This window comes from Poromitra crassiceps, assembly GCF_964638095.1.
Source record: "Poromitra crassiceps genome assembly, chromosome: 10".
NCBI classification, from domain to species: Eukaryota; Metazoa; Chordata; class Actinopteri; order Beryciformes; family Melamphaidae; genus Poromitra; species Poromitra crassiceps.
The window spans coordinates 30,171,184-30,191,398 of record NC_139631.1 but is presented as its reverse complement, the minus strand read 5'-3'; the positions used below and the strand labels follow the sequence as shown (position 1 = coordinate 30,191,398).

Sequence of the window (20,215 nt, the reverse complement as noted above, 5' to 3'; positions counted from 1 at the left end):
GCGCCCGCTCACACAGCCCAGAGTGACAGGCTCTGCTCCCAGCTCGGGGATCACAGTGTCTCCTGTCTATAAGACAGTTGATGCCGGGCAAACTCATGCATAAAGACAGCGTTCCTGACTCGTGAACCGAGAACACATGTATTCTTGGCACACACGCACACACACAGAAAAAGTAAAGAATTCCCGAATGATGCTTATGGGATTTGTTTTCCCTCGACTTTCCGTCAAACTTCCTGTCATTTGTCACGTAATGGTATGTAGTTCCACTGAGTGGGAGCGCTTTTTAGCTAAATACAAAGGGAAAGTAATTGCTGGGAGCATTTTACCTAACGTACGATATCAAAAGGGCAATATATAATTCATTCAATTCATATTGACTAGGAATCCTATGAAAAATGCAACGCCTGCGAGGGCATGTTTAGTGGGGTAGAGATGAGTTGTGTAATGCTGAGTTTGGACTTGGTTGAACCTGCGTCGGGGATGTGGTAAGCTTTATGAAGTGGTCCCTTTTTCTTGCACCCAGGATTCCAGATGAAAGACGAAGAGTTTCAGCTGGATTCTGCAGAGAGCAAAAACACTCTTTTAACCAACATGTTTACTGGTACTGCTCTTTTCATAAGCTTCTTATTGTCCTTGTCATTTGCCATGTGATACCTTCCCCCGCCGACGTTAGATTGGGAGTAGGCGATGTGGAACAATTGGGCCGCTTAAGCGACCGACCACATACTAGCGCCGGTCCCTTGTGTCATGTGATGTTCATTTCGTTTGTGTCCACACCCCCTTCTGTGAAACAGATCCGTTCAGTCTTAGCATTAGCGCATCGTCCCCTTCTGTTCTTTCCTTTCCTTTCCTTCCCTCCTTCACCCTCGTAGTTGCTTGCTTTCTGGGAGTCTTACTTGACTGACTGTATAGAGAGGCAAAGTGACCGCCTACTTCCTGCTTCAGCACTGTACCAGAGATTTTTTTATCCGCCATTTATTTTCCCATAGACATTTCGTAAAATGCTTATGAAAATAGCTTTCCTTCGTCAAACCAAACGGTTCAGCTATGTTTAGAATCGGGAGAGACCATAGAACATTTCACTCGGACCAAAACTTAAAAAACTACACAGAAAAAATACTTACGTTTTGGTCCGAGTGAAATGTTATGTGGTCTCTCCTGTTTCTAAATATATCTGTATCTGAACCGTTTGGTTTGAACAAGTAAAACAATTTTTATAAGCATTTTACGAAATGTCTATGGGAAAACAAATGGCGGATGAAAGTCTCTGGTACAGTGCTGAAGCAGGAAGTAGGCGGTCGCTTTGCCTCTCTATGTGCACTGTATGCAGACGTGTGAGTGCTGTGTATTTGTGTGTGCGCGTGGCGTGCGTGCGTGCGTGTGTCTGTGACTTCCCTTTATAGCCCTCTCATATATTCAGCAACTTACATCTTCCCTTTCCAGGTTCTTCAGGTTCTTTTAACCTCCCAAACTCTGGGGACATGTTCTTGAGCATGCAGAGTCTGAATGGGGATTCTTACCAAGGGGCACAAGTCGGAGCCAATGTACAGTCACAGGTAGGATCAACAATCAGGGACGGGTCCTGAGCAACCAGTTGCAGAGAGCCGTCCTTGTCTTGCCTGTGTACTGAGCCATCCACAGTGCAGTCTGAAGTACAGTAAAACAAACAAACAGACAGAGCATGCTGCTCATGTGAGGGGCAGTTCAAATTGCCACAGTGAGGCCTCCGACACAAAAACGCGCCACACTGGGTGTTAGCCTTTGCCGATTGAGCTGGACACGGTGCTTACTGACTCCAATTCGCTTTGGATGGAATATTCTGGCAGCAAAAATATATAATCCCACCCCATTGCTATCATGACAAAAAGCAATTTCCTGCTAATCGGTTATGTCTAATGTCTGCAACAGACGACCGTTTAAGTCAACGTTTTTGTGAATGCATTTGGCTTTGACTTGAGCTCTTGGGTCGGTATTGGGTTTATGGTACTGTGTTTTCCCCTTTTCTCTGTATCCTATATTACTGTCTTTTCTTGTCTCATCTTGTTGTTTGTTGATGTCTTCCATTACATGTATGTACGTTTAATTCAGCCACACAATCATCACCATTATGTCAAAATGTTATGCTATTCATGAGTCAGAGAAAATAAAAAGAGCATTAAGACCTTTAGCGTATGTCTTCCATTCTTGTCGCTTATATTACCGCTTTGTTTGTGAACCCCAATTTTACTTTTCTTTTCCTTTTGAATTTTGTTTGTTTTTCCTTAAAAATCTGTTGACTTAAACCATAACCAATGAGGAAAATGAATAGATACGAGCATACTATTAACATAATACAGTATGCCTATTATTATTTTATTTTATTTATGTATCTATTTATTTATTCATTTATTTATTTATTTTAGACAATCTATTATTAACCATGCTACAACATGGGTTAACGTCTGGTTAGTATGTTTGTGTCATGGGAGCCCCTTCCACATGTTGTAGGCCTTTTTTATTTTATTTTTATTTAGCCATGTCACCCTAGTCAGTAGTACATGTATGTTGTTCCATTGAGCATGTTAACAGTCAGAGTGAGCCTGCCTGTGAGACACTGAGTTGACCAGCTTGTCCCACCTTGTCTGTCCCCTCAGGTGGATACCCTGCGCCATGTTATCAGTCAGACGGCAGGATACAATGATGCTCTGGGGGGCAACACGATGTATAGTCCACATGGCTTGAATGTAAGTCGAGACTTTCCCTGTTTCACATTGAGAGGGGAGATAAAAGCTATACTGCTATTTTCTATCATTAACAAATTACACTGCGCTCATGTATTATTGATACTTAAAATTAGTAATTATTTAATTAGCAGGAATTGTTTTCTCCATTCTGTGCAAAAAATAATTTCAATATCTTATTTTGCCTTTTTTTTCGATAAAGGAGCGACAGTGTATTGTATATCAGATGCACAGACCTGGCTCTGAACACTGCCTCGGCTTTTGTGTCTGAGCTTCTTAAAGGCGCCAGTGAGCCATGTGCCATAAGATATTAGACGTCGCGGACATCTTGGCACATTGTCACTGGATATGGATAAAAGTTGCATTTAATAAAGCACATTGCAGGGCAGGGGAATAAAAACCCCACGTAGAAACCTCCAGCTTTACGTTAATAAACATCTTTTAATACTTCGTATGACTCGCACCGAAATGAGATGAAAAGCCTCCCGCTGTACTGTAGCCGTTTCATTTAGCCGTTTTGAAATGCTTCACAGAATTTGCCATAGCCTTATCTCCATGATAAAATATGATCACGTGACCGCCTGCAGCCCTTCTCCAGACGTGAATTCCATCTTCCTTGATGAGGTTTGATACGGAGCCTTCTTGTAAAGCAGCACATAATCTGAAGCTATCAGAGTAAAGATTAATTTAGTTGATGAGAGAGGATGAAGAGAGAGGGAGGGCAAGAGAGAAATAGTATCAGACAGCTTTCTCTCCACTATATCAGAACAACGTTAGAATGTTCCCGTCTTTACATTATGCCTGCTGGGCGCAATGCAACGATATTCAAATTCTGAAATCATTCAAATTGAAGCACAGACGAGGGTATGACGATTTAGAACAATGTTACTCAGACAAAAAATAGAAAAGGAAATGATAGGAAAAGTCATTCATAGAAAACCCTGTAATATATGAACAGAAAGGGTAGGGACTGTTGCCAGCGTTCAGAGCTCTTGGTGTCATTTTGGCTTTGTTGAAGCCTTACTGCTATAAGCTCTTTAGACATGTCAACTCCTAGTAGGATCAAATGTTTTGCACTTTCTCACAAGGTTTCTCACTTCCATGTGCAGTGGAGGCCTGTGCATGCTGGGTCACCAGATCACAGTGTGATCCCTGCTAAAACAGATCACAGTGTGATCCCTGCTAAAACAGATCACAATGTGATCCCTGCTAAAACAGATCACAATGTGATCCCTGCTAAAACAGATCAGTGTGATCCATGCTAAAACAGATCACAATGTGATCCCTGCTAAAACAGATCACAGTGTGATCCCTGCTAAAACAGATCACAATGTGATCGCTGCTAAAACAGATCACAGTGTGATCCCTGCTAAAACAGATCACAATGTGATCGCTGCTAAAACAGATCACAATGTGATCCCTGCTAAACAGTGGTGTAGTCTACCTTTTTTCAGAGGGTATACTGTGACTCTGGGGGGGGGGCGTGGTTTCGGCCGGAAGTGGGCGGAGATTCAAAGCATTTTTTGTTATGGTTCCTCCCAAAATTTACAGAATAGCTTCAGCTATCAGCTTCATCTTGCTTCTTCGGTCGCTATTCTGTCTCCTGAAAATTTGTTTGCCGACGGGGAGAAAGCCCCACGTGATAGCCACCCGTCAATCTCTCTCTCTCTGCTCAACGCTGTAACCATGCTGTAACACCATTTTATTTTGAAATTCAGTTGACTTTGCCATTTCCCACGGATATTGTCGCGTTTTTCTTTCCTGGCTTGACAGAAAAAGTCTGCCTTCACGCGCCTAGTCGGCTTGAAAATAGAACTCACGTAAAAATCGGCGCAGCTCAGGCGAGGCGTGGGTACACGGAAGGTTCACGTTGAGACGCCCTGTGTACACAGCCTCATTGACTAAAAAGGAGGCCTATTTAAAAGCGTGTGTAAAGGCAAGGCTTGGGTGTGGGTGCTGTGTGTGAACGTAGGGTAACACACAGAGCGCACAGGGTGAATTTTATGAATGGAAATTGAAAACGATACGTATCATAGCGCATTTTCCAGTGCGCATATGCAAATCTGAGTCATTTCGCAGTGTGTATACTGCGTATACCTGCGTAGCACGTAGACAACACCACTGCTGCTAAAACAGATCAGTGTGATCCCTGCTAAAACAGATCACAATGTGATCCCTGCTAAAACAAAACAGATCACAATGTGATCCCTGCTAAAACAGATCACAATGTGATCCCTGCTAAAATAGATCAGTGTGATCCCTGCTAAAACAGATCAATGTGATCCCTGCTAAAACAGATCACAGCTCAAACAGATCACAGTGTGATCCCTGCTAAAACAGATCACAATGTGATCCCTGCTAAACCAGATCAGTGTGATCCCTGCTAAAACAGATCACATTGTGATCCCTGCTAAAACAGATCACAATGTGATCCCTGCTAAAACAGATCACAATGTGATCCCTGCTAAAACATATCACAGTGTGATCCCTGCTAAAACAGATCAGTGTGATCCCTGCTAAAACAGATCACAATGTGATCCCTGCTAAAACAGATCAGTGTGATCCCTGCTAAAACAGATCACAATGTGATCCCTGCTCAAACAGATCACAATGTGATCCCTGCTAAAAACAGATCACAATGTGATCCCTGCTAAAACAGATCACAATGTGATCCCTGCTAAAACAGATCACAATGTGATCCCTGCTAAAAACAGATCACAATGTGATCCCTGCTAAAACAGATCACAATGTGATCCCTGCTAAAACAGATCACAGTGTGATCCCTGCTAAAACAGCAGCACATTTAACACTACACTACAGTAGCATTTGGGAGGAAGACCTGAACAAAAGCCTTAGAGCGGGCTATGAAAGCCATGATTCTTGATGAAGTAGAATCTTGTCTTTACAGTCTTTACAGAGGATTTCATGTTACTGAGGAATATACAGTAAATCATAATACCAATCCCAGCCCACGATGAGCCGTAGCTCCTGGTTTATAGCGACGGCGGGGAGATTGCCTTATAGATGAATTAGCATACACTAACCTTTAGCTTTGTTGACGGTGACGTAGGGCGATCCAGTAAAGGCTAGGTCATGCCTGAAGCAAGGCAAAGTCAGGCCGGCTAAGACTGGCTCTCCCTGCCCCGTCACTTCCACTCAGCTCTCCCCACCTCACCCGGCCCCAGCCCTCCCGCTTCCTGACTGACAGGAGAATATGTAGCGACAAGCTGTCTGCCGCTGCCCAAATCTGCTTAGACACTGATTTCAGGGATCGCTCCCATTGGTTGGGACACGAGACAAATTTGTTTCCGAGAGTCTCTTTGCTGATGCTACCGAAAAGCAAAGAATGCTCCCGAGTCTGGGCTAACTGAGTCTGGGCTAACCGCACGGCCTCGTCGAAAAACGACGCGTTTTTGAATCTGCTGACAAATTGGTGCAACCAAAAGCTTGGTGCAACCCAAATATTTTTTTACCCACATATTGTGTGTGTGTGTGTGTGTGTGTGTGTGTGTGTGTGTGTGTGTGTGTGTGTGTGTGTGTGTGTGTGTGTGTGTGTGTGTGTGTGTGTGTGTATATACTGTATATATATATATATATATATATACATACATCATCACCAATATAACTTAAAGGGATACTTCACCAAGGTCAAGGTTACTTTATTTGTACCCGTAGATTTGGTTGCAGGGTGAGTCACACATTTTTAAAAGACACAGACAATAGACAGTAGACAGATACTGCTGATATATTTAGCACAATGATCTCACACACATCCAAAAACTGTAAACAGTTTTACGGACATTAATATAGTTTTACAGTTATTTAGAGTTGCTTTTGAGTTAAGTTGATGACAGTGATGTCATCGGAAAGGCACCGAACATTGGGTTGTAAAACTAAATGAATGTCTGTAAAACGGTTTACCGTTTTTTTTGGGATGTGTGTGAGATCATGTGCAAAAATATATCCGCATTGTTTTGCAGTGAAGTGCCCCTTTAATCATCATCATCATGGGTCTCATATTGCAGAGAATGTGATTGTAATGGCTACCCTTACTGTTTGTGTTTTAGGCTAATGGGGGATGGCAAGATGCAACGACTCCATCTTCTGTAATATCTCCCACAGAAGGACCTGGAAGCGTGCACTCCGATACCTCGAATTGATCTGCTATTCCTGCATCTTATCCCCCAGCTGGGCATGGACTCTTACTGGCTGACCAACTGCAGAGGATATACAAAACCTTTCCACAGCTAATTCTTTCCTGTATCTTGAAATCACCATGCCACACACACACACATACGACATTGTCCATTATGAACACCCAGTGTTTCTTGATCGTTCAGTGTTTTCTCTCTATTGTCATAATCTTACCGACTGCATTCGCCATGCTCTTATTTGTTGTTTGTCGTAGGGGTAAGCACACATATGTACAAATATGAAACAGCCCTCAGAGCTTGCTCATTTTCAATTGCGGACGAGGACAGAATTCCGAACTTAACAGTTACTGAATGGCACTTCTGTCACGTGTATTTAAAAGACATTTGAAATGGCCATTTGTTTTGTCTTGATTTAATTAGTATTTTCTATTTTGATAATTGGTTTCTCTTTTACAATAGCGTCTGGTCTTTACAATCCATAGATTCAAGCAGCGGGTTTCTTTTGACTGTAATGTGTTTTGCAATCTTGTCCAGCAACTCAACAATGCCACTGTTGACAGCTCAATGGCAGCTTTGTAGTTACTTCCAAGATTTATTTTGCCTTACAGCCATATGTTCCCAGTACATTAGTACAAGGAAATGACTATTCAAACTCTGGAACATAAAGAAGTGTAATTGATGGCTTGACTATAACATGACACCATTCCATATTTTATAATTTGATGTTAAGTATGTACATATGTAAACACGTTTTGTTTTTTTGTACTACTTATGGAAATCAACAAATCCCCTACAGTACAGCACTTCCTTTTGGCACACAAGAGTACAGCCCGCCCCCATCACACAGGAGAAGTTGTACATAATATAGCTTAAGAGTAAATTATACATCCCACCAATCAATACACAGCTTTATTACCTCATTCAAATTCATAGAAACCAATAATTTTCAACATTTCTGTAGCTTAGAGTGCTCACTTACTACCTCTAAACAATATCACCATCATCGTTTTTTTTGCCCTTATTTAACGTTTTTACGTAGTTATTTTGACGACATCTTGTAACATTGTAAACTCTTCATTCTCCATGTAATCTAATGTATATTTTAATCTTTTAATAAAATACAGTTGCTGTACTGCAACTTAAAATGACAAAAAACTGAAAATGGAAATGATAACAATAATATTAATACCATGAAAAATGGGGAGGGGGGTGGGTGGGGGAGCTGGGGGGGGGGGGGGAACAAAGTTGTTGGTCTGTGGCTTTTGCGAGGGGGGATCGAGCGATGAGAATTGTTGATAAATTAACACCAAACAGTAAAACTGTTGTAAATACTGAAGAACATTTTGAATGTTGCTCATCTTGTTACTAAATCATGCAAAAAAAAGAAAAGAAAAAAATCACTATAAAAACTGTAATGCATAGAGGTTTCAGTATTCAGAAGAACTGTACATTGCCGGGCTCTGTTCAACAGGGTTCAAACTTCTTTTCTCTTTTTTCTATTGTATGTGATTCTGAAACTGAACGTCATGACTAAATGATTTGTGGCAGTGATTCTAATGTATTAAAAATGTTTCGTGTTTCTTTCTAACCAGACTACACCCTGGACTGAAAAGTCTTCCTTGTGGTAGTTGTGTAATTTCAAACATGAATAAACCTTTTGCTTTCATGACAGGAAGCGGTGCCTTTTGATATTATTTTTTTTAGTCGATTATGAGACGAGCCCATAGGTAGTTTGCATGCAGTGCTCCTTGCATGGCCTTTGTTCTCATTTCATATAGTGGGTCTAAAGGTGAAGACTTGACAAAAAGCTGGTTTGCAGCTACTGTGGAGCTGACAAGGTTAGTGCAATTAACTGAAATGTCAGGCGCTTCTAATTCAGGTGATTTTGTCTGTCTGTTGTGGAAAGGCTGCCTTAATGGATCATTGGTTACCAATTCCACATGGAAATTGACACCCATTTATTCTCATTTTCTCAGCGGAGTTCTTCATTTTCGTGTCGCTGCTTGTGTCCAGTGCTGCTGGTGTGTCTCAGTCACTGAGTGTGTTGAATTCTTCACAGTGTAAATATGGAAGAAACGTGTTTGTACATTAAATAGAGCTGAAGTACAACTTCTGATGATACATGTTCATTTGAACACTTTTCTCCCCCCCCCCCCTTGTACTGGAGAATCAGTCACCTGGAGTATTTGGTTTGATTTCGACATAACGCAGTGAAGACAGACAGACAGGAGAAGAGGAGAGAGATGTAACAGGCAAGCAGGAGCTTGATCCAAACCCATGCAAGCGCAATGCACAGACGGTTTCCCGGGAGAGCAGATTTGTCCACTCAACCACTGCAGAACCTCACTGAATACCTTTCTCAGCAAATCATATCTTTATCCTGCTATTATAAAGACATATACCCCATGCCACTTCAAGATATGGGGGTGGGGGGGGGGGGGGGAGTAGAATAAAAAACTTATGGCAAACCAAAAATGCTTTCCATACAGTAATTATTAGCATTTAACCTTGCTTTAGGGACATTTCAAAGCATTTCAGTAGTGTTTTACTTAACATTTAGACTGCACGTCCATTCAACTGTAAGTGTCTGTGTATATAGTGTTTAAATCCGCTGTAGTCTCTAACACTAAAATGGAGTTTGCACATGGCATACATTTTTCCACTCACAGGAATTATGAATACAATTTCAGTTTGAACTGCAGTACTGCTGCACCCTGCCATTTGCGTTACAATCTATTTGCTCATTCTACCTTTACAAATAGATACATTTGCTTCCTCAAGAGTTTAACTATTGGATTTTAAGTACTGCACTCAGCAAAATTGGCCCCAGAACCTTTATAAATAAAGAAGTTGCATTTTCTGAGATTATGCCTATTAGAGCTGTGTCTAAGGTTCATTAAAGACGACATTTTCTAAGTAAAATTCACCATGAAACGCATGCATCATTAAATATGGAAATGCTGAATTATATTAGCAATATGCACGGTCCGGGCTGGTGCCAATTAAATTAAAGAAAGATATCATTTATTTTATTAAGGTAGAGTTCATATTATGTTAAATGTGAAATGTAATTTTTTTTCATTGTTTGATTTATTGCTGATAGTGCATTGTTCAAAGACCCATGTTATATTTCAATAAAGGAACTGTTTATATATTAAAATGTAAAAAGCGGTAATTGCATCATGCCACTGGTGCCAAATTAAATTGGTATAGTTTTAAACATAAATTCATAAGCTGCCATACATCTAATTCTCCACTTTAAATGTGGCTTTATTCGCAGAGTGAACACACACTGTTGTTCATTTATGATTTGATGGAATACAGTAATGTGCTACTACAGTAGTTTCAGTAAGCCTTAAGAAGATGATATCTGAGAGTAAGACAAGACTTACTTAGTCTTGTCTAGGCTGAGCTAGTCTAGGCTGAGTCCAGGAAAGTACTGAGACCACATCTGTGTTTGGTCTTGAAGCCTACAACACTGGTAAAGACACAAGTTGGGAAACTGCTGAGAAAACCTGGGTTAAGAAGTCTGACCTGATGGTGCAGAGAGTTGGTTTGCTTCCCTGTAGTAGTGAGCCCTCAGTCACTTTTGAGGTCATGGGTTCAAGCCTCAGTCAGTTTTGAATAACAGCCAAAGGAAAGAGTGAAAACTGCTGAGAAAACCAGTCTTAAGATGTCTGGGCTGATGGCACAGAGAGTTGGCTTGCTGCCCCGTAGTAGTGAGGCCTCAATCACTTTTGAGGTCGTGGGTTCGAGTCTCAGTCAGTTTTGAATGGCAACAACCAAACGGAAGAGACAAAAGCGCCCAGAGAAGAGCTGTGTGTGTGAAGGGCAACTGGTAGTGTGAAGGAATAATCGACCTCACAGAGACGCAGAGGTTGGCAGGTTCGATTCCCGCTCCACTGCCACCACCTGGAGCTATGGGGGAAGCCTGTTCTCCCCCCGACCTCTGCAGAGATATGAGTGGAGGGTTATGAGTCAGAAAATCAAAGACAGCTAAAGTTTTACTGACATGGGGAGTTGGTTTGTGAAATGTGCTGCGAATGCGGCCGCTAGGCGTACAACTTTGAGAAACCTCTGCAAAAGAGATCTAGACTCAGTCTGGGATCTGACTATGACAGTACGGATTCCAGTAGTGTCTGTTGCTCTGGATCTCTTTGCAATCTGTCCACAGTGTCCATTTCTGTGGATCAGCCTATAGGAGGCGCTGTGTCGCTCTGTGTATCTGCCGCTAGGAGGCGCTATGCTGCTCTGTCAGCTGGTGATGTTAAGACAGGGCAGTGCTGGGAATCAAACCAACCAGCCTGTCAGGTAGCGACAGAGACACAGCTACTCATCCTGCTGAGCTATGAGCTGTTCGGAATTGAGCTTCTTATTTCTACACACTGTGTTCACACTGACAACAACACAGAGAGCATAAAGAGAGAGATAGGTTGGAATTATACGAGTGAACAGCTGTTTATCTGACTGAGCTAGAGTCAGAGACTGACTGGACTCCTACATCAGCTTATTTCTATCAGTGTTCAAACTACTGATGATGATAATTAATAAATCATCACTGGTGCTGCCTGAAGCAGGGAATGAACCAACAACCTTCAAACATCGCACAACAACCACATGTTTACCTGAGTGAGCTATAGCCCACTTGCTCTTGTAAAAAAAAATCATATTGTAGCTTTAAACCTTGATCTGTGACTGGTGAAGTAGTTCTAACAAGGAGATAAGAGAGGAATATGAGTGTGTGATTTGAAAAAGAAAGTTGCGCTTCTTCACAATTAGGAAGTTCTTTACCGGACTTAAGAGACAGAAAATCTTCAGGAAATATCCTGGTCTTTTTTTAAAGATGGTTTTTGGGGCATTTCTGCCGTTATTTAGATAGGACAGTAGGCAGACAGGAAAGGTGAGGATGGAGAGAGGGATTCGGACACGAGCCTCCGTTGTACGCATGCTACCAGGTGACTGCACGGTATCCTGCAGTCTTTGATATGCCACCTGGACCAGATCTTTCCAGGTACTACATCGGCTGGGATCCAGTAGATCTGGATGCTGATTGATCTGTCTGAGGCCACCAAACAGGTTTCCTCAAGTCAGGGAGTGGATCATGGGTGTGTGTGGTGAACAGGCCATTGTCCAGAGGGCATAACGAGAAAAGCTCTGTTGCATCTGTGAGCTATTGTCAGCTGTTTTTAATGCATACCCCCCCCCCCCCACACACACACACACACACACACACATCGCATCCAACAACTTATTAGACTCTGTCTTGTTTATAAGTAAGAAAACATACTACTATGTTGAATCTGGGGGCAGACATCAGGCTATTATAGTGTTCCTGCTGTGTTAGAGCTTGCCTCATGAGATGCTAATAAAGCCAATGACTTGAGCCTGAGTCATGTACAGTCGTTTGATTTATCGAGTAGGAGTATAATGGACCAGAGACAGCCTGCACTGAAGAGATCAGCAGCACTGATTTCTATTAAGAGATGAGTCCTGGGCGGCCTTTGAGCTTAAAACAGTTCAGTTAATTAACATTTGATCCCCACCTATCCTTACATCTTTAAGAGTTCATTTTCAATTTCATTTCAAAGACCACTGAATCCAAGCCATCCATTCCAACTAGGAGAGGTGCTTGTCGAAGCTTGCTTTCAGATCACATGGAGCCACCCTCTCTGAACTGACGGTGGCTTATCATACCTTGTTGGGCAATGGCAGGCATGTGAAGGCTGGTGACAGGAGACAGATGTTTGCCTTACCTCTTAGCAGACGCATGTCAGCTAGCGAGGGCTGCTTTTGTGCTGCTCTGATATACTGACATCAACAAAATAGAAAAATAGAGTGGAAAAAAAAGACAGTACTTTCTCTTCCTTATCCTCTCTCGTCACACCATGAAATTGTCATCAGATCAAGTCCTCTAACTTTGTCGAATCAATGAATGTAGCAGTTTTAACCTTTCAATTTGCTTTCATTACTAGCCATACAAGAAACTCAACAGCACAACCCACAAAATATGTGGAAATTACCAAGGCAATTGATTGTGCTTGGTTTCATATAGAGTTTAGTTTTACAAGAAATCCACAGACTTATTTCCATCATGGTCCTTGTTGGCCCAGAAAACGAGTAACATACTGTAAAGCAGTTTACAGTGTTACTGTACTGTAGTATTACCTGTGGAGCTGTTATTTCTACTCCACTATGGCTCTTCAATCCATGAGATTTCTAATAGGGGTGATTGAACTTGGCCCTCCATGGCCTAAACCCTGCTTGAACCCCCGTTCTTTGACTAAATTAATATGTTAATAGACGTGTTATTAACATAAAATACAGTAGGAATCATGTTGCCCTCCACTAATGATGCAGTCTCTGTTTGGGCCAATCAGGAAGCAACATGTCTTGTTTTGACCTGGGCCAATTTGTGTTTGAAAATGCTGAGACACAGCAGTGACATGCATCATGCCCACCGACAGTAAATAGCTGGACAAAGCCAACCATTGGTTTTTGGCCTGTGGCCATCTTGGGGTCCTTGCGCAGCTCCCACGAGACGGAGGGTTTCCCAGAGCCACAACTCCGCCTGCTATTGGTCCGTGATCTGCAAGCTGCACAATCTTCCTACTTTCTCCCTGTACCAGTGCTGCGAAAAATATGAATGGCGGTGGACGGAGAATAAGGTTACTTTTTTGATCCCGTTTGAATTGTGCCACGGGGTGCCAACGCAAATTTTGTCAATTTAAAACATAACTTTACATGTCAAGAAAGTCACAGTTTGTCGTCAAACTGAAACATAGGGGTTAGTTTCGTATAAAAACTACATAGCTGTGGAAGCTTGTGGCATGTCGCCGGTCTTCAGCTTTGCCGGTAAAGAAAGTGACGTCACTTAGGGCGACAGTGTATGTAGTCTTTCTGATTTATAACTTCTAGTGCAACAGTTTGGCGACAAACTGTGACTTTCTTGACATGCAAAGTCACGTTTTAAATTGACAAAATTGGCATTGGCACCCCGTGGCACAATTCAAACGGGATCAAAAAAGTAACCTTATTCTCCGTCCACCACCGCCATTCATATTTTTCGCAGCGCTGGTACAGGGAGAAAGCAGGAAGTGACGTTTCACTTTGGCTCTCTATTGTCTATCTATTTTACTCTAAACAGGTGAGTAACCATGTTTTGGTCCAGGCTGGAAACATAATCCTTTTACAAAGTGTAGCATTTTGACATGGGGGTGAACGGAGACGACTCCCTTTGGGGTCCAGCCTCAAGTGGCCATTCCAGGAACTACCACTTCAGTGGCTACCTCTTCCAAACCACGAGCTATGATCATGCCCCCGAGTAGAGGTCTTCGGGTATGCCCGAACCACCGAATACCTGTCTCGCGTCCATTCAAAAGACAGTGGCGAGTTTGTTACTGGGAACGTGAGCAAGTGCAGTGTCGAATTTGGTGCAATTTGCACACGTGCTTAGTCATAGTGCCACCTACTGGCAATACAGGAAGTGGTTTGTAATTCAGCTGTCCGTGGTCAAATTTGCCCCCAAACTTCACGTTTGATAAGAGTCAAGGCCTAAAGACATCTACATGCCAATAGAGTACCACAGGAATGAGTCTGGAAAAACAAACAAAAGAGAGGCTGTGAGAAGCCACGGTTGTGGATGGAGCGAGGCATGGACTTTTCAGACTGTCTGCTTTATAATGGGCCATCGGAACAATGGCATGGCACCGATCCAACTTCGGTGTCTAAGGCAAATGTTTACGCTCTCCAAACACCCCGGACCACGACACCCACTTCCGACCGTGCTGTTTCAATAGCATCCTGACGTCATTTACATCACCGCTAAAAGGCTGAGGCTATAACGTTATGTAACATGGCAACATTTTATTTTGGTGACTGGGCCAAGTATGCACACAATGCTTTGCTTATTCTACTTTCAACTTTATCAAATAGAATGCACATTTTGATTTTCATATCCTCAAAGAACCCCAACTCTAAGCATTGCCTATGTGGACAAATATGCCTCTATTGTTTTGTCTGATGTGCATCTGTGAAATGAACTAGTTTTGAGCTTCTCTTTGATTTTACAGTGCCATTCCATCTATACACAGAAACCAGCACTATATCAGTCTATATCTCAAACAATGAGCGATCTATTTTTCATGCTCAAGTTTTTCTCCTAAAGAAAACTCAGGGAGAACATTCTCCCCAAGGCCGTTAGTATTGACTTTGAATTCTTGGTATTGGCACATAGAACGTCAGCTACTGTAAGAGCTGGCAGGGCTGGCCCACGGATGATTGCAGACTGATGGCAGATGGAAAACGTCGATTAGATTGGCAGTTAAGATGCCTGTTGAATCAAAGATGCTCCCAAATGTACGCTTGGGCAGTAGCTATGGTAATAATAACACAGTATGTTACAGTATGTTACAGTATGACTTTGATTGCCATACACAAATAGCTGTGTTGACACAGTGCATACTGCAAAAAAGAATGTGGAAACTAGAGATGGAACGATATGAAAATTTCACATCACGATTATAGTGACCAAAATGATCACGGTTATCAGTATTATCACGGTTTGTTAAAATGTGCTGAAAATGTTCAAAAAGTACTAATATACACTCACAGAAATCATTTCACCAAGCTTTATATTGAAAACTCAGACCCAAAAAGGATCGATACACTCACTGAAATCATTTCTCCAAGGCTGCGCGTCTGCATCTGGGAGACGATTTGAAACAGTACGGTTATCGTAAGGAATTTGATCACGGTTATCATTAAAACCGGTTATCGTTACATCCCTAGTGGAAACAGGTGATGTGGGGATTTGACTTAATTTCTAAAAAACAGTTTCACGAGAGAGAGAAATACTTAAAATTGTACACAATCTATATACTGTATTTTATGTACTCGTTTGTTTTTGAAGGACAATACAGTAACGGATGGCGTATAATAGTAAACTCTCATCCATTCTCCCTGTCTTTGTCTCTCCCGAGGTATCTAGACTGACATCTCGAGACAAAAGAGCTTGTTATCAACTTCTGGGAAAAAGATAAAGCTTTTGAATCAATTTGTTATTCAGCATTAGGCAGTCAGGTCATTGAAATACGTACTGTCGACAACAACACACTAAATAAATACAAGCATAATAAAGTGACACGTCTAGTTAAAGTGACAGCATGTTTGTGACTACATGTCTCATACATGTCACATTTTTTCTTTTCTTTTTTCTCTCCAAGCAACAAACAAACAAACAAACAAACAAACGGCTGGTAAGTGTCCTCTGCTGTGCCCTCATGTAATGAAGACGGGGGATGATTCAAAAGAAGATGACAAATTATCAAAAGCCTCTGCAGCTATTCAGCGCACTCTCGGGTTACTGAGGGAAACATACTGTACAGTAAGAGAGTCATATACCTAAAGTTTATGTCCTGGAAGGACGATATTGCTAACCCACTTCACGCTTTACTGATGCAATATGTAGCAATATGTTTACACTTCCAAGACGTCTACAGAGAGTGTGGGAACACTCATTTATTCTTGGTGCGTTGAGACTCTGACGTGAGCACACCGCGGAGTTGGACCTAACCCATTTTCCTAGTGTGGCTTCTTCCCAGTAGCACAGGTACAGTACTGATATTGCTATTATTAATATGATTCTATTAATGGGGTGTGTTTCTATCCAGTAGGATTGTGCTGTGTTCAGTGTAGAGCATCACCTGTGGTATCATGCGGTAACATACTACTAGTACCACTACCATCAATTACTTTTCCTGTAAAGATCTTGGAAGATATTGCATCAGTAAAACTAGTCACTGAATAGAAACAAGCCAAAACTACTGTACATAGTCTCTATTATACATTACTTTCTGTTGATGAACCCCAACTAAGACAATAAGTTACATAAATTGTAAATAAATTGTATCTTTACACTGTGATGGCTTGACTGAGATGTGTGCATTAACATCATTCAATGAAATACTTGATGAACATCAATTACATTGTCTTTGCAGTCTCGTGCCATTTCGTGGTAAATTTCAATGGTGAAATGTAAATTTTTTACGGAAACAGCCCAGCTGGTTTACTTTGGTGCTAATTAGTTGGAATAACAACTAATTTGTACAGTGCATTTCCCCCCCTCCTCCGTGTACTATCTAGTGCATTGTGGCTATAGGCTACACTGTGTAATGGGAAAGTCATTAGCTTCTGGTCTGATGCGGTTTGTTCTCGATCCCTCGCTGCTGCATTTATATTTCATATCTGGTGTTTCACACCGTATTAACAGCTGTGGCTTGTTTTCGCCATCTGCAGACAATTACTTGAGTTTACTTGGCTTTGTAATAATAACATGTTTTCTTCTTGCTACTCTCTCAATAGACAACGCGCTGTGGATTGTTGACAGGTGCTGAGGCGTTTGCTCGGGAGACATGGCGAGGAGGATTATTACTGCATTATTTAGTTCTGCCGAAATAAACAAACAGGAAGTCTTACTGGCATCATGTGCGACTATAACCAAGTCGGCGTAGTCGTGTTTTGCATCGGCTCCGGCTCCCCCGCAGCCAATTATGATTTACGTCGCCTACCGAGAAACCCCCGATGCCCCCTTTCACCTCCAACAAGACCCACTTAGTGCGGAATATTCCCCCTCCACACCCTCTCATTTGCTCACTATCTCCTCCTTTTCTGACCTTTTTACATTCACCTTGCCTTGTTTCACCTACTTCCTATCAGCAGAGTGGCTGAGGGTTCCGCTCCACAGTCTAGTTTCAGTATAATAACTTGACACTTCACATTGCATTAGTCTTAGTCCCGACAACAAGGTTATGTGACCTATAGTGTCAGAGAGCATACACCATACTTGCCTGGAGTAGCTATTTATCAAGACAGCTTTGGGCCACCTATGATTCAGAGCAGAACAAATACAGATGTGAGGCGGTTATACTGAGGACATATTTGTCCAGCTACTAGAGCTTTAGCTAGCAAACACCATAACGGGGGTGCTCTCTCGAAGGGGGTCAACCTTGTCATGGGACATTTCGTCTTATACGAGTCACCAGGACGCGCCAATGTGTATTTAACATCACAAATAAATACTCAGGATTGTAAATGTTGCGAGATTTATATGGAAATCGCTAACAGCAGTATATAAGATTACTGTGTAAATAAATAAATAGATAAATAGCATACATTCTAATGGATTACTGTATCTGCATCTATAACCAATTATTGATTAAGAAGAGCAATGAGCAGGTGGCTAGCCAAGCGTGGAGCTGCCCATGTCGGCCATGCAGTGGGTGGAGGAGGAGACCCTAGCTGCAGAGGAGGCCGACTGTGAACCCTGAGGAAGTCATTAGAAGACTAGTGACCTCACTGGTGCAGAGCTGAAAAAAGCTGCCCACTGGCATGATGTCATATTTTGCACTGCATCAGTCATTCCACCACCCCTGGCTACCGAATCTGACAAGCATATAGATACCGGGAATAGTCCCATGACGAGGAAACGTGTTGAGCTGGGATTTGATGGAAGTGATGACAGCAGCTGTAAGTTGACTCAATGGTTTGTTACGACCACAACGGATCTCTGATCATGACGTTAGAGCTTCAGCATGTTTTGGCATACAGTAAAGCCTTTACCAGTGATGAGCAAACAGCGGCCCTCGCCCCCCTCTGGCTGCAGCTTCCACCACGCTCCTTACATCTGGCCCTCACCCCCCTCATCCTGCAGCCTCCACCACGCTCCTTACATCTAGCCCTCACCCCCCTCATGCTGCAGCCTCCACCACGCTCCTTACATCTGGCCCTCACCCCCCTCAGGCTGCAGCTTCCACCACGCTCCTTACATCTGGCCCTCACCCCCCTCAGGCTGCAGCCTCCACCACGCTCCTTACATCTGGCCCTCGCCCCCCCTCAGGCTGCAGCCTCCACCACGCTCCTTACATCTGGCCCTCACCCCCCTCAGGCTGCAGCCTCCACCACGCTCCTTACATCTGGCCCTCGGCCCCCCTCAGGCTGCAGCCTCCACCACGCTCCTTACATCTGGCCCTCACCCCCCTCAGGCTGCAACCTCCACTACGCTCCTTACATCTGGCCCTCGCCCCCCCTCGGGCTGCAGCCTCCACCACGCTCCTTACATCTGGCCCTCACCCCCCTCAGGCTGCAGCCTCCACCACGCTCCTTACATCTGGCCCTCACCCCCCTCAGGCTGCAGCCTCCACCACGCTCCTTACATCTGGCCCTCACCCCCCCTCATGCTGCAGCTTCCACCATGCTCCTTACATCTGGCCCTCACCCCCCTCGGGCTGCAGCCCCCACCACGCTCCTTACATCTGGCCCTCACCCCCCTCAGGCTGCAGCCTCCACCACCCTCCTTACATCTGGCCCTCACCCCCCTCGGGCTGCAGCCCCCACCACGCTCCTTACATCTGGCCCTCACCCCCCTCAGGCTGCAGCCTCCACCACGCTCCTTACATCTGGCCCTCACCCCCCTCAGGCTGCAGCCTCCACCATGCTCCTTACATCTGGCCCTCACCCCCTCAGGCTGCAGCCTCCACCATGCTCCTTACATCTGGCCCTCACCCCCCTCGGGCTGCAGCCTCCACCACGCTCCTTACATCTGGCCTCACCCCCCTCAGGCTGCAGCCTCCACCACGCTCCTTACATCTGGCCCTCACCCCCCTCAGGCTGCAGCCTCCACCACGCTCCTTACATCTGGCCCTCACCCCCCTCATGCTGCAGCCTCCACCACGCTCCTTACATCTAGCCCTCACCCCCCTCAGGCTGCAGCCTCCACCACGCTCCTTACATCTGGCCCTCACCCCCCTCAGGCTGCAGCCTCCACCACGCTCCTTACATCTGGCCCTCACCCTCCTCGGGCTGCAGCCTCCACCACGCTCCTTACATCTGGCCCTCACCCCCCTCGGGCTGCAGCCTCCACCACGCTCCTTAGATCTGGCCCTCACCCCCCTCAGGCTGCAGCCTCCACCACGCTCCTTACATCTGGCCCTCACCCCCCTCTGGCTGCAGCCTCCACCACGCTCCTTACATCTGGCCCTCACCCCCCTCGGGCTGCAGCCTCCACCACGCTCCTTACATCTGGCCCTCACCCCCCTCATGCTGCAGCCTCCACCACGCTCCTTACATCTGGCCCTTGCCCCCCTCGGGCAATTTTTGAATGGGTTCAAAAACCAACTGAAAAAATGGTTGCTGAGTAACTTAGTGTAGTGTAGCCTATAGCTTGGAGTACAGGCTGATATTAACGTTGTGTTTTTATGTATTATTATGTATTTTTATTATTATTTCTATTGCTATGGATAATTGTTTGGGTGAGTGATCGACTCTGGTTGTCAGATAGGAGTAGCA

At 43.8% G+C, this 20,215-nt stretch overlaps 1 protein-coding gene across 5 annotated transcripts in view; it reads left to right on the top strand.

Annotated features, from left to right (window-relative positions):
* The window catches only part of LOC310784037 (pre-B-cell leukemia transcription factor 3), a gene marked incomplete at both ends in the record, with an annotated part of 84,007 nt that extends 77,127 nt beyond the window's left edge, over positions 1-6,880 (top strand). For 2 of the 5 annotated variants that reach the window (XM_083644991.1, XM_083644992.1), the window contains 3 exons: positions 1,444-1,556; positions 2,634-2,723; positions 6,788-6,880. In XM_083644991.1, coding sequence (XP_083501117.1) covers positions 1,444-1,556; positions 2,634-2,723; positions 6,788-6,880 — 296 coding nt within the window. Of the gene's footprint in view, positions 1-523; positions 602-1,443; positions 1,557-2,633; positions 2,724-6,787 lie in introns of those variants that run through there. The other 3 variants (XM_083644993.1, XM_083644994.1, XM_083644995.1) reach the window with 2 other exon arrangements.
* Between the last annotated feature and the right edge of the window lie 13,335 nt (positions 6,881-20,215).